The 24,749-nt window shown below is 36.9% G+C and overlaps 2 protein-coding genes across 3 annotated transcripts; both read right to left on the bottom strand.

Annotated features, from left to right (window-relative positions):
• Window positions 1-41: 41 nt before the first annotated feature.
• capslb (calcyphosine-like b) lies at window positions 42-4,997 on the bottom strand. 2 transcript variants are annotated; one of them, XM_052104238.1, is made up of 6 exons: window positions 4,919-4,997; window positions 4,472-4,619; window positions 4,146-4,323; window positions 3,849-4,058; window positions 3,641-3,676; window positions 42-727 (listed from the first exon to the last, which is right to left on the bottom strand). In XM_052104238.1, exons 2-6 carry the CDS (start codon window positions 4,606-4,608, stop codon window positions 626-628), a joined length of 663 nt encoding a protein of 220 aa, XP_051960198.1. In that variant the 5' UTR covers window positions 4,609-4,619; window positions 4,919-4,997; the 3' UTR covers window positions 42-625. The 2 variants fall into 2 exon arrangements, with proteins under 2 accessions (XP_051960198.1, XP_051960199.1); XM_052104239.1 differs by having other exon boundaries at window positions 597-727; window positions 3,549-3,676.
• A 3,028-nt stretch (window positions 4,998-8,025) lies between these two features.
• Window positions 8,026-23,234, bottom strand: lmbrd2b (LMBR1 domain containing 2b). The gene is made up of 18 exons (XM_052104782.1): window positions 23,086-23,234; window positions 20,141-20,358; window positions 19,283-19,395; window positions 19,017-19,115; window positions 18,650-18,817; window positions 18,093-18,303; window positions 17,910-17,984; window positions 17,692-17,805; window positions 17,427-17,610; window positions 16,682-16,863; window positions 15,763-15,896; window positions 15,479-15,584; window positions 14,674-14,771; window positions 14,439-14,542; window positions 14,029-14,075; window positions 12,340-12,454; window positions 11,417-11,543; window positions 8,026-11,334 (listed from the first exon to the last, which is right to left on the bottom strand). Exons 2-18 carry the CDS (start codon window positions 20,312-20,314, stop codon window positions 11,271-11,273), a joined length of 2,115 nt encoding a protein of 704 aa, XP_051960742.1. The 5' UTR covers window positions 20,315-20,358; window positions 23,086-23,234; the 3' UTR covers window positions 8,026-11,270.
• Window positions 23,235-24,749: the final 1,515 nt, after the last annotated feature.

Here is a 24,749-nt window from a genome sequence, read left to right as displayed (position 1 = left end):
ACATTAGTTAACATGAACAAACTATGAACAATAGTTTATTTTCAACATATACTAACACATTTTGACGTGTTAACATAGATAATGCATTATGAATAAACATCAACTAGCAATGAACGACTGTATTTTTTAAAAAATAAATATTTACCAAGATTAATAAATGCTGTAAAAATAGATTAATTGTTAGTTCATGATGCCTAATGATTTACTAATGTCAACAACTTTATGTTTTTGACTTTTAGTTTCGTATTCTGTTCATCAAAAAAGGGAGGTTCTTTTAACAGTAAAAAACAAAACATTATATTAGCCACTATCACTTTTTTTGTAAAATAAACCAACATCTTTCATAACATGCATAATAATGTGAATCACAATACTTCTACAACAGCTAATATCACAAACATGATTCAACAATGTGTTTTAACCTAAACAACTAATAACAAAATTCGCACATTTTACACAGGATTATTAGTATTCAGGCTTCTACAGTATTTCCATTATTCAGTGTACATAACCTTCCAACGCATTTCAGTGGCATCACATTTACCATTTATCTAAATTACAGTAGTTTTATTTAAAAAAAAAAAAAAGTATTAATCATTATCAACCCATTTAAAAGCGTAATCACTCATAGCCTCCATGCATTCTTCATCATTAAAATAAAATACACATCGCTATCGATGGAGGCGCTGACTCCACTATAGTAGTTCCAAAATTCATCTTTTGTTACCTGTAAAAAAAAAAAAAAAAGAGGAACTAATTTTATAAAACAAATTGGTAATGCTGAAAGAGGCTAAAGGCAAAACCCCAAAGGATAATCCCAACCCAGAAAGATGGCATTCTGTGTGAATTAATGACAGTTTTAAATTTGTATTATAGTTAGTGTTTCTCGTGTGGCTCCAAGCAGGTGCAATAGACAGCTTTTATTAATCAAAAGAGGATACGTTCACTTAAGGCTTAAAGTCTAGCAACAAAACCACACCACCTGCTTTTCTTAGATAAGTGGCTGATTTTCGAAATAGAACAATACATGATTTTGTGCAGCTGCTTGTGTGCACTGAGAAACACTGTGTGGTATTAGTAATTAGTTGATTGTTATGATTGTGTGAGGTAGATCCCAAAACCCCAAAGTTAATAGTTGTTAGACACCATAAGGTAAACCTGCCACATTATTTTAAAGGTATAATTAACCAAAAATGAAAATTCAGTTTTCATCATCTTTTCACACTCATGTGGTTCCAAACCCATAAAACAAAAATAGGACATGTTAGGCAGAGTGTTTGGTAGAGCCAAATTCAATTCTAATGGCCAAGTCGGAGTGGTGGTGGTGTAGTGGGCTTAAGCACATAACTGTTAATCAGCACATAACTGTTAATCAGAAGGTCGCTGGTTCGAAACCCATGGCCACCACAAGCACTGTAAGTTGCTTTGGATAAAAATATCTGCCAAATGCATAAATGTAAATGTAATTGTAATCCCAAAGGGAGTAAGAGAAAGTGGTTTAACACACACAGATTAATGTGGACATGTAAACACAATGGAACTTTCTCAATCCATCAGAGCACATCTGGGACCTGTTGGATAGGAGTGTGAGAGCTAGGGCCATTCCCCCCAGAAACGTCTGGGAACTTGGAAGTGCCATGGTGGAAGAGTGCAGTAACATCTCACAGCAAGAACTGGCAAATCTGGTGCGGTCCATGAGGAAGAGTTGCACTGCAGTACTTAATGGAGCTGGTGGCCACACCAGATACCAACTGTTAATTTTGATTTTGTTATTTATTTTACATTATATACCTTCAAATGTTTTTACGAATACATTTATGTGAATGAACAAGGTGTGCAAAGCCTAGTTGAACATTGCATAATAATAAATTATTACTGTAGGAGACGTCAGGTTTATTATTATAATATAAATACTTAATTATCATTATTATTCTAATTATTAGATTTGCGTTATACAAAAGTTCTGTTTACTTTACCTCCACCTGGGGCTTTTATTTTGACACCGAAAGTGCTGTCGAATTTACATCAACTTCACAATCTTTTATTTTGACACAGAAAAGGCTGTGTGTATTTGACAGTTTACAGTGTTCCACATTTCCTGAAATGCTGTAATCTCCTTTTCTGTTATACGGTGCCACGTTTGAAGATTTGTTTAATACGTTGTAACGGTTACTAATGTTTGGAATTGCGCGAATGCTTGAACCTACATTATTTTGATTTCACATGTAATGCAAGTGAACTGATCTGAGAGTGTCGCCATGCACGTGCACACAGATTAGCGTGTCACTGGTTTATCTGTCTTTAAATCACAGCCTTTTGTGGATTAATAATCCCATGTGACGACTCGACATTTTTATGTTATTTTGATTGTGCAGCCCTGAAGGATCGTGAAATGAGTCTATTGATGCACTCTTTCTAAAACTTAATGGCCATATGAAAGCACATTAAAATTGTGATAATCACAATATTGGTCAATTTTACATCATCAGCAAAATCAATCTCAATTATATCGTTAACATTCGATATATCGCCTAGCCCTACTATAAACTATAACCATTTACAAACATCACTGTAAAATATCGATGGTCCCTCATTTTCACCTAGACGCACTCGTACACTGAGGAATCAAAGAGTTTTAAGTAAGAGAAAAACCCACTATTGCAGCGCAATTCTGCTGCAGGTCGCAATAGAAATAAGGAAACAAACATCAACAAATCTGGAATATCTGGAAATAAAGCAAAGCAATGGGGTATAAAATATTGAAGACTTCCATGGATGCCATGTTTGTTATTTACACAAGCGTTGCAGGGAAATTACGTTGCAGTGGAGAAAACTGCTTACCGACCAAGCCGTATGTAAAAGGGAGTAAAGAGTACGCCGCTTATACAGTGAATGTAAACTGGAATGCCACTTTCTTGCAATAAGCCACTTTTTGGTGTCCATGTTAACATTGCAACTTTTTTCATACATTGACAATGAAAAACATTGCAACGTTTTTCATACATTGACTATGAAAAAAGTTGCAATGATATTGGAAGGGTGCCAGTCCTTCACATTCTGCATAACATCTCCTTTTGTTTTCAAAGGAAGAAAGAAAGTCATTCGGGTTTGGATGATGAGGACTATATGGTAACAGAATATTCATGTTTGGGTGAACTATCCCTTTAAGACTTGACCCTGTCAAAACTGTGCCTGTTGTTTGGCACTGTACAAACCAAAAGGACGTGATATAATAACAAGCATCATAATGGGTAAAACAAAATACGATTATTTGATAGAGCACGATAGGCATAATGGAGCGTAATAATTAAATGTTTAATTTAATATGCAAGTATACATGTGCTACGGAGTGGCATTTGCAATATTTGTTATTATGAATAGGCTCTTAAACAGTGTAGCAACATATACAAGATCCTGAATTTGGCCATCTAGGGAAACCAAGTACAAATGAATAGATTTGACAGAGTCAAGACATCAGAATTTGTATTAGTGATGCTCATTCAATTCATAAATCTTGCTAAAAATGAGATGACACCTTTGTTCTTTACCCTAAAAAAGATGTTTCAGTGGGTTAGTCAAGCTTCCATGCATTTTTCATCATTACTATAAAGTAGACGTCTGTGTCAATGGAGGCACTCACACCGGAGTAGTAATTCATAAACTCCTCTTTTGTGACCTGATGCATAAAGGCATATAGCATTATCAAAGAGAACATTACAGAACTGACTTATAACTGGTGCCATGGAATTGGTTGGACACTTAAAAGCAAAGCTGTAGTCTGTGTAATAGATATTATTAATAACAGGTTATATATGCTTGACATTACATTTTTTTCAGTATTCTCATACCTTCCCATCCTTGTCATCTGGAGAGTCAAAACTGTCCAGGAATTTGCGGAATACTTGCTCTTCGCTCCATTCACCATTCTGATATTTGGGGTGATTTTTAGCACTGTATACTCCTCTCAGATCCTCAACTGTAATCACACCATCTCCTGTCTTATCCAGCTTTTTAAATGCTTGTAACACCACCTCCTTTCTAGCAATAGACATTGGTGGCTGCAATCACATGAATGCACATAATATTGTGAGCAAATTGCAGAAGTACCACTGCACTAAAAACACTTCACTGCTTAATGGGATTACCCTTAGAGTGCTAAGAAACTCGTCAAAATCAATGAGTCCACTGCCATCCCTGTCAAATAGCTGAAAAAGTTTCATTGCCTCCTCTTTCTCAATGAGCACACCATAGTCATTCAGGCCTTTTAGAAATTCTTTCATGTCAAGTGTGCGACTGTTGTCATCGTCCATGATCCTGAAAGTCCTGAGAACATCACACTATCATCATATAACTGTACTCAAGGGTGGATTATGGTCCAGTTTCAAAAGTCTCTTTTGTAACATCCAAATAACAAGAAATTAGGTTGTAAATATGCTAAATAAAGTTGCAGTTGTGAGAAATAATGATGTACCTGCCCAGTCCTTTTATTCCTGCTGATCCTCGTGACAAACACTGCAGCCTCAGGCGCTCAATGGGGTCTGAACAATCCACCAGTTTCTTTTTGGCATCGATTGCCATTTCTCGGTCATGCCGCGATGTCCCTGCCATGTTACTCGAATCTAAACTCGACAAGAGTGATTTATTTACTCATTTACATTTATCTAAAGCGACTTTCAAACGAGGAACAAAAGTAACGATTTCTGCAGCACCGCACTGCCATTCATTAATAGATGTAGCATACACGTTAAGTAGAACTCCAAATTAAGATTCGTTGCTGTTGACTATGCATGCAGGTTAACAATGCCGTTAGGAACCGACATGCACTTAGAACACTCTTTACTGGCTGTTGTCCAGTGAACAACATCACGTTACAGTTAAGTCTTCACTTATCTGTAATGCTGCAATTGCACATACTTACTGAAGAAAGAAGTGCAAGAAAACAAGATGATTAATGTGCTGAAACCACCTGTACTTCCGTATCGTTGCTTCCCTGTCAAAGCGTTCCAACGTTTCCATAGCGACGAATGTTTCGCTTTGATTGGCCAGTACTGCTTCTGGTGTATTTAGAACGCACTGTTTAACCATTCGCTCTTGTTTGTTCAGTTCAAAAGCCTTTCAACGTTTACTGGTTGTTGTGTCACAAAGAGCTACAATAAAATACACTCAACACACGTTTCTTCAATGGGTATTGCAGAGTTTTTGGATCGTTCCATGGACAAACCATTGAAAAAACAGACAAAAAAAAAAAAAAAAAAAAAACTCAAGACAACACCAATTGTGGAAAGTCAGATGTTCTCTTGGATCTTTATACAGCCGTATACCCTGCGTACCATTGAAGAGATGTCAGGAAGTAAAAATCATCCTAATAACTTGCCAGACGTAGGCATCTACTGTTCTAACCCATCTGCCTCAAGTTTCAACATGTTGTGCATTCTGAGATGCTATTCTGCTCACTACAATTGTACAGAGTGGTTATCAGAGTTACCATAGTCTTTGTAAGCTCAAGCCAGTCTGGCCATTCTCCGTCTCTCATCAACAAGGCATTCCTGTCCCCAGAACTGCTGCTCACTGTAGGTTTTTTGGTTTTGGCACCATTCTGAGTGAACCCTAGAGACTGTTGTGTGTGAAAATCCCAGGAGATCAGAAGTTACAGAAATACTCAAACCAGCCTGTCTGGCACCAACAATCATGCCACGGTCTAAATCACTGAGATCACATTTTTTTCCTCCATTCTGATGGTTGATGTGAACATGAATCTGAATGATTTTATGCATTACACTGTTGCCACACGATTAGCTGATTATATAATTGTATGAATAAGGTAGTTCAGGTGTAGGCCTACAGGTGTTCCTAATAAAGTGCTCAGATAGGTTGGATGTTTCTATAAGTAATTACTGCTTATGTCTACTTATAATATTTCAAAGTCTTTCTAATTGATTAAGGAGTCATATCTGATGTTTGTTAATAAACAGATCAGATTTTAAGTTAGAGAAAATTTTTCCCTAAAACTTTACATTTACTTTGCATTTTTTTTTTACATGAACACCATTAATGGATATTTTAATCCATAATTTGATGCTCCTAAGGAGTGGTTTAACTTGTGAATAAAAACCTCGCATAAGATTGGACAAGCGGCATTCTGTGAAGAGATTTTTTAGAAAAGACAAACCAATTCTATGGACCCTTTTTCACTTCCGGGTTTTGGAACGCGGAAGTAAACAACTGCAGTGCAAATTTAGTTAGCTGTGAATGGGAGACAATGACAAACATAATTTCGCTTATCCATTTGATCCAACATCAAAGGGAAATGCCACTGTTACGTCAGAAGTGAGAATATGGCAAATGTACAGTCACATTCTCAGCATCTGTATTCATTAATTTCTGGGTAATATAATACAAAGTATAATGTACATTTATACATTTACACTAAATAATTACAAAATTGCAAATATAAAAAGTTATTTTCACATAATCACAGTCTGAGTCCATTGAAATGAATGGGAGAAACCGGAACGCCCAACAACCAACAGATGTAGAAAAGAAATTCCCTCTTTACAAGTAAAATAGTTGATCACCTTCTAAATCCATATATTGCCTGTCAGTCAGCTCTCAAACGTACATGCGCATTAGCTGAACCAGTCTGAAAAATAACACGTTTTGTGTGAGATGAGCTAAAGAACCACAATTAATGATACCAAATTTGTCAGATTTTACTGGTGATGTTATGATATGGTTTAAATGTGTTCTTTGTTCGTAATTTTGACCAACTGTTTGGAGATTTCAGTCTTTCTCCAATTCAAGTCGATAGAAGCTGTACTTTTATGCTGCTTGTTTACGTAGTAGCTGCTCAGCCAGCCCAGAAGCATTCAACAGATGGTCGCCAAGTGGACAGATGCTTGTTGGCGGTGGTTCTCTGATTGGTGGAATCGTCATTAAACACGATTTTAAAACAATTAAGTTAAAATAACGCGGACTGATGTCTTTAACAAAGGCATACCATCGATGAACAACCCCGTCCCGGAGTTCACGATAGGTCGGTCTTTAATGGTTTACAGGTTATCATTGAAAACCTTTGGAAAAAATGAATGGGATTTTTACTTCCGGAACCAGTGTTGGGCTCTGTTTGTATCACTTCACTTCTCTGTGTTCGTGGAATTTTGGATTGCAGTTTACTGATTTATTCAGTGACCATTTCTATAGCTCATTATGTTATATACGAGTATTTAATCTGTATTCAAATTCAATGTATTCAATCTGACTAAAAACACTGTCATTCACCAAAGAAACAATGGAAGTGAGAAATATTTGTTAACTTAAAAGATACATTCAAAAAGACTTATTCGTTTACGAACAAAACACTTCTAGTTTAAAACAGAGTGTAGTGTAGAGATCAATATTTATTTTCTTTTTTACCATTAATCTCCTTTCACTTTCTTATTTTTGGCAATTTTCATTCTTTATGCATATCACCACCTAGGAGAATTTATAGTAAAAAGACTTAAATGTTTATCTGTTTCTCACCCACACATATCGTATCACTTCTGAAGACATACATTTCACCACTGGAGTCATATGCATTACTTTTATGCTGTCTTTATTTTCTTTTTAGATCTTCAAAATTCTTGCACCCATTCGCTTGCCTACAGAGCTGAAATATTCTTCTAAAAATCTGTTTGTGTTCAGCAGAAGACATTTACATCTGTGATGGCATGAGGGTGAGTAAATGATGAGAGAATTACAATTTTTGGGCAAACTATCCCTTTAAGTTGTTCCAAAAAAGGCTTCTGTACTACTTCAATAAGAATACTAAAAATGTAATTCCAGCTAGCATCAGATTCCAGTTGGCCTTCATCAATACACTATTTGTGGACTGACCAAAACAAAAAATTACACCTCATTAGCAACAAAGTTAATTCCCTCATAAATACACATCTTCAGTAAGCCAAAATGAATGAGCAAAAAAAATTAAAATAATAAATAAAAAAATGCCCTTTTTTATTTTGAAGGGCTACTTAGCATTTGTAGAGAAAATACAGTAGACAGTTTATTTTTTACATATTTATAGTAGTGAAATCTAACATTACTTACATCTGCGACTGCGCTTTCTTAGAAAAACAAGAATAAAACTAAGGCATATTCAATAGAATACCACGCAGTAATTTACATCGGATATATTTGATTATTCTATGTAACACAAGGAGAATTTCAAGTATTAAATCACCTGAAATTGTCAAAAATGGTCTTACGCTTTATTATCATCTCTTTATAAGTGTTTTGTAGTTGTTAACCATATTCACTTGACAATTTTATACGCCACATGTCTGATTTCTATAAGAAAACCACACTCTTGTATTAAATATGATTATGTATTCATGTAGGTGTGATTGGCATTAGGATATGTCTTTAAAACGTAAAAAATCTTTAAAGCCTTCTCTAATCCATATGGTATCAAACATTTTCAAACAAACAGAACATGTTTTTAAGTGTACTTTACCAGCATCATGGATTTACCCATTTTGAAAAGTGACAAAAATGTAACCGTGCAGAGTATAAATGGCCTGCCACACAATATTTCCACTTAACTAATGGTGGTTTCACATAAGGTACATTTTAAGTGAACCAAACCCAGTTTGGTTAAAGGGAACCAGCCGCAAATGACCACAGTGCTTTTGGTGTTCAAAATGTAAGTGGACTTAAACCAGTTTCTTGTTTGATCCGCTTCACATTATTGTGGTCTCAGATCCCTTGTTGTTCACACCACTGCTCCTACCACATTGCAGCTAGGGCTGTCACGTTTTTGACAATTGGCAGACAATAATTATTCATAAATAATTGTGATTGTTATGATAAGCAATTGTCATACTTCTTGTATGACATATGCTTATGACAGATAGGCACCTTTAGTAAATTGATATTTAACTAGAAATCAAACATTATGGGGCTATATGATTACTTTTAAGCCTTTAAAAAAATATTTCACTGGGATAGAATAACATAAAAATAAATATTTTATGTTATATAATTTATGAAACCCAGACAACACCGCCAATTATATTACATTATGCAATAGTAATAATGTATACTGTATTTCTGTCTTAAATTCTTCACTCTCTCACATTATGTTAAGGCTCTCCGATAAACTTACATGCCCTTATTTCGCATGAAGGAAAACATTTGAAATTCTATGTGCAATTGAAATTATGTTTCTTTATCTATGACATCGAGAGTAATGGAGCAAGCAAGCATCTCCTCCTGCATGTCATTTACATTGTGTGTAAACAAAATGAAAGGGAATCTATAAAAACCCTCGCCTGTATTTTTGTGGGAGTTTGGCATGAACCACCGTAGACAGTACACACATCAGAACACTTTAAAATGGTTCATCTTAAAGCACTACTCTACTCTGAATGTGGCCGGTCTGTTCATTTTAGGTGCTCAAATAATTCAAGAACAGTATAAGGCCACAAAAACACATTATGGTAATCATGGTGTATCTATTTGCTTAAAATTACCATATGTGGACAGTAAATTGTGACTGGAATATGAAGTTTGTACTGCAGCTATGTATGGCAGGCCACGAGGTAGCCATAAAATGCAAAGCGGACTGGTACCTCTTCGCTTTCACATCACACAAATCAATCAAACCACTAAAGGGTCTGAGTACGGTGCACTTTTGGGTCCTTTTAGGGGGGTCTGAGACCACTTGGGTTGTTCACATATACACGTTATACCGCTCTGAGAGCGCTAGGAGTGCTCAAATGAACTAGGTGTGAAAACACCCTAAGGTAACCCAACTTAATTGCAAACAGTTGTGCAAGGCCACAAGGTCAACAAAGAGTAACCGCCATGTGAAACAAGCGATGATCATCACTGTACCAAAGTCAAAGAACCAATAAAGGGCTGATAATAATTCAAGATTACACATCCTCCATTCATGCATCTGGCAGTTAATTTGGGAATGGTGCTCTTCCCAGAACCCTTTTTTTTTATTATTTAAAGATATGAACAGTTCAGTTGTTCAATGTGTGCAAACCAAAATACATAATAATACAGCTTTACGAACCAAGATAAACATTTGTGAAAATAAATATTAGATTCATTAAGTTATTATTCCCTTCATTCATAAACTACATGATACAAGAACAGTTTATATGGATGGAATGTTAAAATGAGTTTCACTTTGAACGTGGTGACTCATTCCGCTCCGAGCTTATCAAGCACATTAAAGAGATAGTTCATCTAAAAAGAAAATCTGCTGTCACAGTTCTCTTGAATTGTTTGGAAAAAAGATGGAAGCGAGTGTCAGTCCATTACGTTCTACCTAACACCTCTTTTTGTGTTCCAAATAAGAATGAAATTCATAGGGAATTGGAACAACATAACTGAGTAAATAATGTCAGAATCTTCATTTTAGGGTGAACTATCGCTTTAACAAAAGTAAATAATAATAATAATAATAAAATAATTGAGATTTTTTAAAGACAAAATTGCTTCTTTCCCCAAAGACAATAATATTTGTCCCTTAAACTAATCATCTACAGGAAAGCCATAACACTTTAAAATGGTACATTGTAGAGTAATTTTAACTGCAATCATTCAGTGCAGTTTTACAGTATCCCAAATGCAATGCCAGAGCATATAACAAATAATAATAACATACAAAAAGCCTACATGATATTTTGTAAAACAGCATATATGTAGACCTAAAAAACATAATCTCTATTCACACATACAACTAACACAAATTTGCCACAATCACATAAATTCTTATTTACTTGGCTGATTTTAAATGCTCAAGTTACATTTCAGTACCTGAACCCATCAGTAGTAAATGATGTAACAGTGTCTCAGGTCAACTCCTTCCAGTCTGTAGTACTCATTCAACTGTAAAACACTGTATGTTCAGTGCTCTGACTGTTCAACTTCACATCAACTTTGACTCATTTCTTGAAACAGAGTAAAGAAACAGTAGGCAAAGACATTTCCCATTTGTCACATGTAGCAGTTTGACTGCCTGGCACTTCAAAATGAATGTGCATGTGTGTTTTTCTATGTGTCTGCGTGCTTACATTGTAATGCGGAAACATGCAAGTAACTACACTGCTTTACAGGATACAGGAAGCATAACATGTTTAAAATGAGCAGGTCAAATAGACCAAATCTGTTGAGATGAATGTTTTTAGAGGTAAAATTCAGAATATTAGAGAAGTATATTCTTGTAGAGACAGTGTTATTTGATTGAAAAGAATGAAAATGCTTCACCCTTTAATTTAAACATCATCAAAGATACGGCTTCGAGAAGATGACATTGAGAGATACCTTCCACTGGCATGTCTGTGGGAGATAAAGATGCAAAGTGAGTGCAGATGCATATGAACACAAATAAGCTACATAACAATAAAACTCTCAATTTAACCTCCCACTGCCGGATTCCAAAGGGTCATCAGTTAGTGTTTCAGGGTTAAAGTCCAAGGTCTCAGCATCTTGTAGTAGCTCAATGCTGTCCCTTCCTGACTGGCTTCCACTACGAGAGTACTTGGCCTCTATTCCAGAAAAAATAAAGAATCAAAAATGGCTGTTTTTTCAGAAAGAACAGCCTTCAAATTTGACATTAAATGAATATTCCAAGTTCAATACAAATTAAACTCAATTAACACCATTTGTGGCATAATGTTGATTTCATCATTTTGCCATGTCCCTCCTTTTCATATATATACACACACACATATAAAGAGGTTACAGTGAGGCACTTACAATGGACGTGAAAGGGCCAATTTTAGAGGGGTTTAAAAAAGGCAGAAATGTGAAGATTATAATTTTATAAAAGCACTTTTGAGCTATGAAGTTGTTTGACCTCTTCAACTCTGGGATATTTTTGGGCTGTCGCATGCAATTTTTCAGAACCCCCACCCTCCCAATAAAAATAAAAAAAGGTCCTGTTATTCACAAATAATACTGTATATGTTTACAATATTAGGACGGATATTTTTTTGTAAACATGCAATTCTAGTTCTGTTTATGCCACCTACCTCCAAAAAAGTCATATTTTATTCCTCTAAATGGCAGCATGCACTAGAAAAGTAGTTTTTTTCCTCCATCACCTTCCATCACAAAATGCCAATCTGAACTGTAGGTAGCGCTCAAACGCATTTTTGAAAGAAAAAAGATGCAGTGAAAGTGAATGGTGATTGAGGCCAACATTCTGCCCATCATCTCCTTTCATAACCCATGGAGGAAAGTAATATGGGTTCGGAACAAAATGAGGGTGAGTAAATGATGACAGATTTATTTTTTGGGGGTTAAAATGTCCCTTGAAATACTTATTGGTATTAAACATACGCCGGTTTGTGTTTGAATTCAGAGTTTCGGCATAGTTGGTTTCCTTCATCTCGGACATCGACGTCTGGTTTCTAGAAGCAATATCATCTCGCTGAGAATAACGCTCTTTCCACTCCTGTAGAGAGAAACAGCAATGAATGGCTGATGCTAAAAAGACACTAGTATGTTATTGGTATAAAAGACAGTTAAAGTTCTGTATAACTTCATAAATATACAGTTGTGGCCAAAAATATTGGCACCCTTGGTAAATATGAGAAAAGCAGGCTGTGAAAAATATATCCTTATTGTTTGTCCTTTGGTCTTTCATTTAAAATATTCACAAAAATCTATCCTCTAATGGATATCAAACAATTCCAAACACAAGTTCTCTAAAAACAAATATTTTTGTCAAATATATGGGTGACAATTATTGGCACCCTTGTATTCAGTACTTTGTGCAACCTCCCTTCTCCTATAATGCCTAATGAGGTTGGAGAACACATGGCAAGTGATCGGAGACCATTCGTCTATACAGACTCTCTACAGATCCTTCAAATTCAGAGGTCCACACTGGTGGACTCTCCTCATCAGGTCACCCCACAGGATTCAGGTCTGGGGACTGGGATGGCCATGGCAGAACCTTGCTTTTGTTGTCAGTGAACCATTTTTGTGTTGATTTTGATGTTTGATTTGGATCATTGTCCTGCTGGAAGATCCAACCACAGCCCATTTTAAGCTTTCTGGCAGAGGCAATCAGGTTTTGATTTTTTAACAGTTGGTATTTGATAGTCCATGATGCTATGTATCTGAACAAGATGTCCAGGACCACATTTAACTGTGGGCATGAGGTACTTTTCCATATGACCACCTCTCTGTGTGCGCAAAACTCATATCTGGTGTTTGCTGCCAAAAAGCTGTATTTTTGTTTCATCTGACCATACATCCCAGCCCAATTTGCAGTTCCAGTAGTGTCTGGCAAACTGAAGACACTTGAGTTTTTTTTGTTGGATTAGAGCAGAGGCCTTTTTCTTGAAACCCTCCCAAACATCATGTGGTGATGTCTGATTGTAGTTTGAGACTTTGACACCAAGACCCAACTCATTTCTGCAATTCTCTAGCTGTGATTCTTGGTGAATGTTTGGCAATTTGAACCATCCTCCTCACCGTGCTTGGAGACAACAGAGACACGCGTCCACTTTCAGGCCGATTCGTATCATCTCCAGTTGATTGGCACTTCTTAATTATTGCCATGATGGTGGAAATTGGTATTTTCAATGCTTTGGCTATTTTCCTTTAGACATCAATTTTGTGATGCTCAACAACCTTTTGCTGCACACTTTATTATTTGGTCTTACGCGTACTAAAAAAAAATAAAAATAAAAAAAAGTTAAATACTTCAGATATTTTACTCATAAGAATTTCCAGGGGTGCCAATAATTGTGGCAAACGTGTTTGAGAAAAATATTTATTTAAATTATAATACCCCCCCTTTCAATTCGTTTACTGTACTTCATTAAAAGGTTAGATTTTTGTGAATATTTTTAAAGATCAAAAGGATAAACAAGACAGACATATTTTTCACAGCCTGCTTTGCTCAGATTTACCAAGATTTCTGAAATCCTTTTTTTCAAATGTGTTTTTTGATGATTAGATCATATGCTGTAAATGTAAAGGAGCCAACTGGTTGTAGTTCAAAAACAGGATGCTCACTCTTCGCCTGTTCTCCCCATCTTCTATTCTTTGACGTTTTCTTCTTTCTATGCGCAAAACAACAGGATAAGTTAAATGCATGCATTTGATTAATTCTAGAGGATCATGTTCAATGCCAACACTTTTGTCACTGGTAGATAACCTCTGACACATTGGGGTTTTTCCACTTTCGGAGTAAAACTTTAGCAATAAAAAAAAAAAAAAAAAATTATATTTGTATGCAAATTATTGTTTATTCCTGTTTCATGACTAACCATAGCAACCACAGGAGATCTCACTACCTCTTTTTTTTTTTTTTTTTTAAATACAGCAAATGTAAATATGCGGGATGTGCTGTCTTACACGATAAAGTTCTCAACATTTTATTTAAACAATGTTTTTATGCATTTTAAAATGTCTAAACAAATTACCTCTGCGCAGGAGCTCCCTGCCCTCATCAATCAGGTCAGAGGTAATTTCATTGTCTCCCATGAACTGCTGGAAGCCCAAGAGGTTCAGGCAACGTGTGCCGAGACTGGAAAGAAAGGAGTCAACTCAAAACAGAACTCAAAATCAAGTCAAAAACTACAACATCATTTAACACGTAATGCCCATAACCCATCAAATGTTTCTGTCTGATGATTTATAGAAAATATTAAGACACACCTGAAATATGTAGCGATGCAGAGGATGACTATCAGCATTGGGTAATAGATGTAGAAGCCGTTAGCAATGAAGGACAGCACCCGCATGGATCCCATGATCTAAGATATTTGAAAATGTTAATTAAGGAGCTGTTGAGTATAATTGTACTATATTAGAATCTCACACATAATAAAACACCAGCAATCAACAAAAAGTAAAAAAAATAAAAAAATAATATATATATATATATTTTTTTTTTACATTCAGGGTTCCCTTATATTTTGGTACATTTCCATGACTTTCCAAGTTATTTGTGATTACTGTATAACTAGACTTTTTATTTAATTGAAAAGAAATTTTGAAGTATAGCTTTGTTGAACATAAATGGGTGTTTCCCAATCTGTTGGTGTTTTTAAACCATTATGGGCATTTTCCAACTATCCAATGAAAGTAGGGAATGTCAATGTAGTAATCAGTGGGCGTTTCCAAACCAGGATTGGCACTTTTAAACTATCCAATAAAAGTAGGGAATGTCAATGTAGTAATCAGCGGGCATTTCCAAACCAGGGTGGGCATTTTGCAACTATCTTATGAAAGTACGTAGTCTCAATGTAGTAGGCAAATTGTGTAAAGCAGTTGAAAAGTGCCCATCATGGTTTAAAAACGCCCACTGATTACTACAATTAGATTGGAGTCTCAATTTCCATGAAAATCCTATTAATTATAATGACTTTTCCAGGCCTGGAAATCCCAATTTTAAACTTCTCATATATGTCTATGACTGTGGGAACACTGTCAGTCAGTTTCATAATATAATAAAACTCACAGAGGTATATGCAGTTTGCTCCTTTGCCTGGTGAGATATGGCAGAATCCATGTGAATCAATCCCAGGAAGTTTAGACAAAGAGGGGGAGTCAAGCGGCAGAAAAGCCTAACAAACAACACGCAGAATTCTTTGAAATATTTGTACGGCTTTCTCAGAGGGTAAAGTTTATGGACAAACAAAGTGTAAGAAATAGGAGTGACCCTAACAAACCAAGCACTGTGATTGAATTAACAAATACCAGTCTGCTTTCATACACTTAAAACCACTATATGGAGTTACATACATGCCGCTGAACTGAAGGCTGTAAGCGTCAGTTTGGTGATGTGAAGCTAGGTAGTAGTAGTTGAAGACTCTGATGCGGAACACAGTTGAGTAGACGCAGGTGCAGAGGAAAAAGATGGTGATGAAGCACGCCATCTACAGGCCAGAATGAACATTTTAATGCCAGATCCACAAAACAGAGATAGTAAAATTACACACTGTACACAAATAACTAAACTCAATGGATCCAATAAAGTGCAACAGAAGTGAATGTGTCAGTAAGTTCTTAGTTTTGGTGCATAGCAGGGGTCAGCAACCTTTTTGACAATGCCGTTTAAAATTTGCCTTGTTTTTAATCATTGTTCCATAGCAACAACCCCCTTTTCAAAACACATGGATCTTCTCACATAGTCTTTTAAAATGTTTCTTTTTATTTTTTTTAAAAGCTGGCATTTCATTGAAAATTAGCCTACTTGAAGGACATAAAATAGGCATACTGTACATATCTTACAAACAGCATTTGCTACTTAGACCACACATTTTTGTTGAGCGAAATAAACATGTCAACATGGTCCGGTAAAACACAGGATCTCATTCACCCGAGATGATTAATCAGTGCACCTGAAAAAGCCCACTTGGCTGGAGCAGAAATTGCAAACACACACCGGTTAAGAGGACTTTAGTGTGAAAACACCCATTCTGATACAGTATCAACTTGCAAGCCACCGTTTCGGAAACCATTTTTCTTTGCTGTGTTTGGTTGAAGTGTTGCACAGCACATTAGATATTGACAATTCATGCGGGGTAAAAGTATTAGATCAAATAACTGGAATTCCAGATAAATCCGGAATCACCACATCCCTGAATACTTTATTATTCCCTATAGGGTAAATTTCTTTGTTCCTATTAAGAGATTTTCAGTCTTGGATAAATGAACTCACCTCAATGTACAGGTAGTTATAATCTCTCTCAGCAAGCTGAATAAACACAGCAAAGAGCGAAAGAACGGGGTGAGTACTGAAAAAGGTGCACTCCGACCAAACCACAGCCACAGAAAAGAGAGCCAGAACCACAGCCAGCACACGGAAAAACCACTGTTTCAGCAAACACTCCCAGTACCACTCTGGTGAAGAAGAAAAAAGACAATAAAAGCAGAGCCAAAACAACAAGACCAAAAAGATCCTAGTTATTACCATGTGTGCTAATATAACATCATTGACTAGAACTTTGATATTTGCTTAAAAGGGGTCATGACATGAGGAATTGAATTGTCCTTAATCTTTTGACCTATAAGAGGTCATTGTTCTACAAAAAGATACTGTAAGTTTCAGAACTCAAACGTTCTCCTCATTGCAAAAAGAGCTGCTAAAATGACTCGTTCTCTACTTCCTCCACATTGTGATGTCACACTGTGGTTGACATTTGCAACCGACCACCTCCACAACAACATATCAATGCCAGCTAAACTTTAATCAATTCCGTAGCCCCGCCCAGTAGCGTAGAGCAGTGAGAGCAGGTCAGTCAAAAGCAGAGAGCTAATCAGTCTTAAAGGAGAAGCAGCACCAAAACAGAGCAGGTTTTTTTTTTTTGCAAACACTACTAATATTATTAGTGAAACTCAAACAAATTAAAACAATAAAAAAAAAAAAAAGGCTTGTCATGACCCATTAATCATATGTCACCTACCTACTGTAAGGGTATAGATGTAGCGTCTGAACCAGCCTACAGGTTCTGGAGAAGCAAAGCTGTGAACAAACTGCCGAGAGGAGCTGGTTTCATTCTTGGCAACGTCCTCCAAGTGAAAAGCCTGATCCAGCAAGATCTGCCACTGAACACGTGTGCGATTGTTTCTCTGAACAGCGTAGATCACCTGAGAAACCAGGTAAATGTTACTCCAGGACACAATCCAGAATGTACAGAGGACAGACCTGAAGACTGGATGGTGCTGTACCTGCTTGTGTAGTTTTGAAAGGCTTCTTTCAGAGGGGTATGTGTTTTGCTTATCATCAAAATCCTCATAGTCATCCATGTTCCTTCCCATCTTTTCTTGATATTCAACAGGGCACTAAAAATAGATGTAGACATAGAGAAGCATGATTGAATTTGCATAATTCATAAACATTCACCTTAAAAGCAGTTAGAGGCACATGACTGCGGTGGTCCTCTCACCTTTCGCAGAATAGTGTCTACATTCTTCCTCAAAGGATGGTTGTATTTGATCGACTCATTGATTTTTCTTACCTCCTAACATAGAAACCACAGACATTTAAAACATGTGAGAAATCTTGAAACCAGCCAATTAGGACTGCTGTGAGAATAATACGAAAGTGTACAAATACACATGGCTTTCACCTCCATCACATCCTCCAGATTCTCCTCTGCATCCGCCTTCTCGGTCATGAGCTTGGCCACTTTGAAATAAGTCTTGATGAGAAGGTGACCCTGGCGTGAGGCCTCCCAGTACGACCGGGGGATCTCAACCAGGCCATAACCCAACAGCAACACTAAAAGAAATAGACCCCATGTGTTGGCCGCAGTGATACCGATGGTCTGCAGCTCATACCTGGTGGAATGGTACCCTGTTAGCGCTTAAAGGGATAGTTCACCCTAAAATGAAAATTGTCATCATTGAGTCTCCCTCATGCTGTTCAAAACCCATATGGCTTTTGTCGTAAAAATTAGACATTAAGCAGAATGGTATTCTCAGTCACATTTTGCTTTCATTGTATGGAACAAAGATGACTGAGGCTGTAAGTCCCTTACATTCAACCAAACACCTCCTTGTGTGTTTCACGGAAGGGAAAAAAAGCAATGAAGGTTTGGAACAACATGAGAGTGAGTAAATAATTACAGACTTTTCGTATTTGAGTGAACTTTCAACAAAGTGAAGTCAAGACTGGTATACAGACCAGGAAAGATGCCACTGAGGATGCACAGCTACATAAATGAGAAGCGAGCCAAAGATGAAAAGGTATGTGCCATAATAGATGGCATTCTCAATGAGGGCCGTCTTGATTTTCCCCATGATGGAAAACCCCCCAGAGCGAGCATAGGACTGCATGAATGGCAGGAGAAGCCTAGGAAGATAAAAGATAAATTAACCACCATTCTCACATGCATTACATTCATGAGCAGGTATGATAAAGCTTAATTATGTGTGTTTGTATGAGCAGTTTTTTAAATACATATTAGACTGCCTCATGTAATAACAGCAACATTTAATTAACTTGATTTAAGAAGCCATTATCAAGTCAGAAAAGGGCAAAGCTTTCTCACCAAGTAAGACATTGTGAGGTCCAGTACACAACCCTCCAGAACACTGGCATGATGCCATTTGGAATGTAACTCCATGGTTTATAGCACACACGTGGGGTGCTTCAACAAAAAGGCAAAATATAGGTTCACAAACATGCCAAATAACAGAGAACCTATATTATGTACATAATTCAGGATAGGCCTACTTGAATATTTGGATTATTGTCGTCCTGAATTTTTCTGTGAGTGCAACTTGAGTTCATCCTAAAACAATTTGATAGACATACCTTTTACTGGGTGATACAGAGGTATTTCCAGTTGTCTGGTTTGAAGTGACAGGGCTCACAGAGGGTGTCTGAGCATGTACTTCATGATCAATTAAGCACTGTTTGTAGATTGTCTGAAAATCAAAATTGCATGTTGTCTAAAATGTGCATCAAAAACTGCATTTGAAATGTAAAAGTATTGAACACTTAAAAGCGATAGTCACCCTCTTTTTTCATAATTTACTCACCCTCATATTGTTCAAAACCTGTTTGGCTTTAATTCTTCTTTGAACACAAAAGATGATAAAGGCATAGTTCACCCAAAAATGAAAATTGTCTCATCATTTACCCTAATGTCATCCCAGATGTGTACTTACTTCTGCAGAACACAAAGACTTTTAGAAGAATAATCCATACAATGCAAGTTAATGGTAACCAAAACTTTGAAGCTCCAAAAACACAAAAGGCATTGAGCACTGCGTACTGAGACATGAGAAATCAACATGAACTTTATCACAATTAACATCTCTTCCTGAGGCACTACACCCCACTGAGCAAAGATTGCAAATTGACCTACAGAGCTGAGATATTCTTCTAAAAATCTTCATTTACGATCAGCAGAAAAGGAAAGTCATACATCTGGGATGGCAGGAGGGTGAGTAAATGATGAGAGAATTTTCCTTTTTGGGTGAACTATCCCTAAGTGTGGGAAACAATTCAATGAAAGTGAATGGTGACTGAGGCAATCAGTCCCTCCTATGTGTTGTTCCACAAAAGAAAGCAAGTCATTTGGGTTTGGGATAGCATAAGGGCGAGTAAATTATTACAGAATTTTTATTTTAAGGTGAACTACTCCTTTAACAGGGGAGCCAAACTTACCGTGCTGACATCCAGGGGAAGAATGAAGACGATGAGAAAGCACAAATACCAAGCCAGCAGTGTGCCAAAAAGAACCATGCGCTGCTGCTTTCTGAAGTCGCCATAGCGATGCAGGAGGAACAGAGCCAGGAAAAAGACCCCCACAATCTCTATTCCCAGCGCTGCCTCACTCATAGTGCACCCAACGCTCCTCTCACTCTCCCTGGGACTGATAGCACCTGCAAAATTATACATACATACAGTGCATCCGGAAAGTATTAACAGCGCTTCACTTTTTCCACATTTTGTTATGTTACAGCCTTATTCCAAAATCTATTAAATTCAATATTTTCCTCAAAATTCTACAAGCAATACTCCATAATGACAACGTGAAAGAAGTTTGTTTGAGATCTTTTCAAATTTATAAATAATTATTATTATTTTTTTTTTTTAAATCACATGTACATAAGTATTCAAATCCTTTGCTCAATACTATGTTGAAGCACCTTTGGCACCAATTACAGCCTCAAGTCTTTTTGTATATGATGCTACAAGCTTGGCACACCTATTTTTGGGCAGTTTCTCCCATTCTTCTTTAAAGGACCTCTCAAGCTCCATCAGGTTGGATGGGGAGCGTCAGTGCACAGCCATTTTCAGGTCTCTCCAGAGATGTTCAATCGGGTTCAAGTCTGGGCTCTGGCTGGGCCACTCAAGGACATTCACAGAGTTGTCCCGTAGCCACTACTTTGTTATCTTGGCTGTGTGCTTAGGGTCGATGTCCTGTTGGAAGATGAACCTTCACCCCAGTCTGAGGTCCACAGCACTCTGGAGCATGTCTCTGTACATTGCTGCATTCATCTTTCCCTCGATCCTGACAAGTCTCCCAGTTCCTACCACTGAAAAACATCCCCATAGCATGATGCTGCCACCACCATGCTTCACGGTGGGGATGGTATTGGCCAGGTGATGAGCGGTGCCTGGTTTCCTCCAGACATGACGCTTACCATTCAGGCCAAATAGTTAAATGTTTGTTACTTCAGACCAGAGAATTTTGTTTCTCATGGTCTGAGAGTCATTCATGGGCCTTTTGGCAAACTCCAGGCAGGCTGTCATGTGCCTTTTACTGAGGAGTGGCTTCCGTCTGGCCACTTTACCATACAGGCCTGATTGGTGGAGTGCTGCAGAGACGGTTGTTCTTCTGGAAGGTTCTCCTCTCTCCACAGAGAAACACTGGAGCTCTGTCAGAATGACCATCGGGTTCTTGGTCACCTCCCTGACTAAGGCCCTTCTCCCCCGATCGCTCAGTTTGGCCGGGCGGCCAGCTCTAGGACAAGTCCTGGTGGTTCCAAACTTCTTCTATGTACGCATGATGCTCATTGGGACCTTCAATGCAGCAGACATTTTTCTGTACCCTTCCACAGATCTGTGCCTTGGTATAATCCTGTCTCGGAGTTCTACAGACAATTCCTTGGACTTCATGGCTTGGTTTGTGCTCTGACATGCACTGTTAACTGTGGGACCTTATATAGACAGGTGTGTGCCTTTCCAAATCATGTCCAATCAACTGAATTTACCACAGGTGGACTCCAATCAAGTTGTAGAAACAACTCAGGGATGATCAGTGGAAACAGGATGCACCTGAGCTCAATATTGAGTGTCATGGCAAAGGCTGTCAATACTTATGTACATGTAATGTTTTTCGTTTTTTTTTTTTTTTTTTTATTATAAATTTGCAAAGATTTCAAACCAAACTTCTTTCACGTTGTCATTATGGGGTATTGTTTGTAGAATTTTTAGGAAAATAATTAATTTAATCAATTTTGGAATAAGGCTGTAACATAACAAAATGTGGAAAAAGTGAAGTGCTGTGAATACTTTCCGGATGCACTGTATATATATATATATATATATATATATATATATATATATGTATATACACACACACACACATATATATCTCACCACTATAATTACAAAAGTAATTATATTATGTATTAAATTATTTATTAATAATAAATTAATAATAATGATATAATAACTACAAATATATATATATATATAAAATACTTTTTATTACAATAAATAATAACTCAAATAATACATTAGGATAATGCATACTATTGACCGTAATGTTAATGCAAGAGTATGTAAAAAGAGTGGGACAGAGTCCCAGGACAAAGGATAGCGAGGACAACTCATGGAACTAACAATTACATGATACTGACACACAAGATCTAGTGTTTGTTGTCATTATATGAGCTAGTGAGCATTATCACGAGTCTGTAGGTACTTATTCAAGCCATGAAACAGCTTATGCATCTCAGAAAGACTCTTTTGTTTTTCCTCACTTGAGCATAACGAGGGGACCCAGCCATCTTGCACAGTAAATTGCCAAAAGTGCATTTACATTAGGGTCAGCAGGATGGTAGGTGTATAATTCTGTTTTTCGATCCCACAATCTGGCACTTTAGTATTACATCTTGTAAATAAAATTATATAGTATATTTATAATTATTATATAAATTATAATCAATAAATAATAATAAAAAAAAATAATCGAAATTATATAACTATAAAATTAATTATAATAATGTTTTATATATATATAAATAATTTTAATGGTTATTGTTTAGTGTGATTTATATAACAGTAGTATTATTTAAATATTCTTTTATATTATTATTATTATTATTATTATTATTATTATTATCTTAATTATTTACTTAGCTTACTGCGCAGGGAAACCAGCTAGTTCACTTGGCACATAAAAGCATATGCATGATGGTTAACACACATCCAGAAGACATTGGCGCAAATGCAATACTAATTAAATACGATTGCTTGACGATTAAGCTTGCTTTCACACAAACGAGCTGTCGGTCACAATGTCCAGCTGATCATCTGACGACTTTCGGGCAGTGCCCATGTTTTGCTCTAAATCGTGAGATCACCTGAATTTGCCTTACCTTAGTTCTACAGCCGAAAAATATGTGATGCAGTACGATGATATCCTATTTCCTTCCTTCAGTACAGACAAACATCGTGCATCGTGTAACAATATACATGTACACAATCCACATTTCACTGATTTCCAGAAAATCACACAAACGTCACTCGTCTGACGACGTTTAATGGGCGGCGATCTAGTTTCTTCTTCTTGAGTGTCAATGACAGGTCATAGGAGCATATCGCCAACTACAGTAAAAAGTGCAAATAACCCTCGTACTAAACATTTATATGAGATTGTGCCTTGTAGAAAATGCGCAATGCGTAAAGTTGCACATGTCGAAATGAATTATGGACCACTTTTTGATATAAGCATTAGAATTGTATGTACATTTGTAACAAGAGCGTGCATGATCAACAGAGACAGTTTAGCAGAGAACGACCACTGGTATTAAAATGAATAGGAGAACGGCCAACGGATGTAGAAAAGGAAGTCCCGCCTTACGTGTAAAATAGCCAATTACCTGTTAGAAAAAGACTTCACCTTACAGTGACTCGAGAACAAACACTGGACCAGCCTGAAAAAGCATCTTTTTAGCGTGATCTGAGCTAAAGAAGCACACTTTGTTATACAGTTCGTGCTAGATTTTACTACTGCTTTTAAATATGTTCTTTGATCGTAAACCCCATTCATGTCGATTAGTACATATATGTACTTATATGCCGCTTGTTTACATATAAATAGCTGCACAGTATGCCCGCGAGCGTTCCAAAGATGGCCCCCGAGTAGGCTGACTTGCCTTGACTAGACTTGTTGTCAACTTGTTTAATCTACTTGATAAGCATTTTATTTGTAGCAAATGGAATTTTTTTTAGATAACCCTTTCCAAAATTATATGATTACATCTCTGTCGGTGTTGGGCATGGATAAAACAACAACAAACAAAAAAAAAAAAAAAAACATGTGCACACACACACACACACACACACACACACACACACACATGCAAAAATCACAGAACAAATGTATTACTTATTGCTGATGATAGAATGAAGGAGACACACCATGGGAAGTCAGCCATGGGTGGCCCAGTGACATATGTCGACATATATACATATTACGCACGCATAATATGGTGAATTCACAAAATCGGAATAAAAAGCTCTCAAAGCTAGAAAGCTCTAAGTTGACATGTCACGGGCGTTTCGCACAAGTTTCCATGTTTCGAAAGTTGGGCGTCCATTACTCACCTTGCCCCATCCTGTGTTGGATGCGTTTGTGGTTATCACTGTCATTTTGAAAACCTGACCCAGCATAATACCCTGTTGGTATTATGACAGTGGTGAGTTACTGCAATGTACATGAAAATGAAATTACTTAATTGGTAATGTTTTTTCCGTTTGAACTGAAACAGACACCGAGGAATGGTCTGTACATGCTCGTTCATGAGATGTGCATGAACTCCTAAAAAGGAGATTTACATGCTGGGGGAAATGTGCTTTGGGCTTGCGCTTGAATTGCTTCAAGATGGCACCAAGTATGGCTGCTGCCCTGCGAGCTCCGACCCAATATTGCAGTTTTTTTTTGCTTTGTCTACAATTATTTTGTTTTTCGTCTTGGATGTCGTCTGCCTTATTGTCTATGATAGACAAACACTTTTGGACATTGGTTCTTCAATAGCAC

The sequence above is a fragment of the Xyrauchen texanus genome, chromosome 34 (assembly GCF_025860055.1).
Source record: "Xyrauchen texanus isolate HMW12.3.18 chromosome 34, RBS_HiC_50CHRs, whole genome shotgun sequence".
Classification (NCBI taxonomy): Eukaryota; Metazoa; Chordata; class Actinopteri; order Cypriniformes; family Catostomidae; genus Xyrauchen; species Xyrauchen texanus.
The sequence above is the reverse complement of the archived record's forward strand: the minus strand, read 5'-3'. Positions and strand labels throughout refer to the sequence as shown.

Coding starts and splice junctions, on each gene's coding strand:
- capslb (XM_052104238.1), bottom strand. CDS start 4,608: ATGGCAGGGACATCGCGGCATGACCGAGAAATGGCAATCGATGCCAAA. Junction 4,324..4,471: donor GGAATAAAAGGACTGGGCAG/GTACATCATTAT, acceptor TGATGTTCTCAG/GACTTTCAGGATCATGGACG. Junction 4,059..4,145: donor AGTTTCTTAGCACTCTAAGG/GTAATCCCATTA, acceptor ATGTGATTGCAG/CCACCAATGTCTATTGCTAG.
- lmbrd2b (XM_052104782.1), bottom strand. CDS start 20,314: ATGAGTGAGGCAGCGCTGGGAATAGAGATTGTGGGGGTCTTTTTCCTG. Junction 19,116..19,282: donor TCTGTATCACCCAGTAAAAG/GTATGTCTATCA, acceptor TTTTTGTTGAAG/CACCCCACGTGTGTGCTATA. Junction 17,611..17,691: donor TTTCAAAACTACACAAGCAG/GTACAGCACCAT, acceptor CTGGTTTCTCAG/GTGATCTACGCTGTTCAGAG.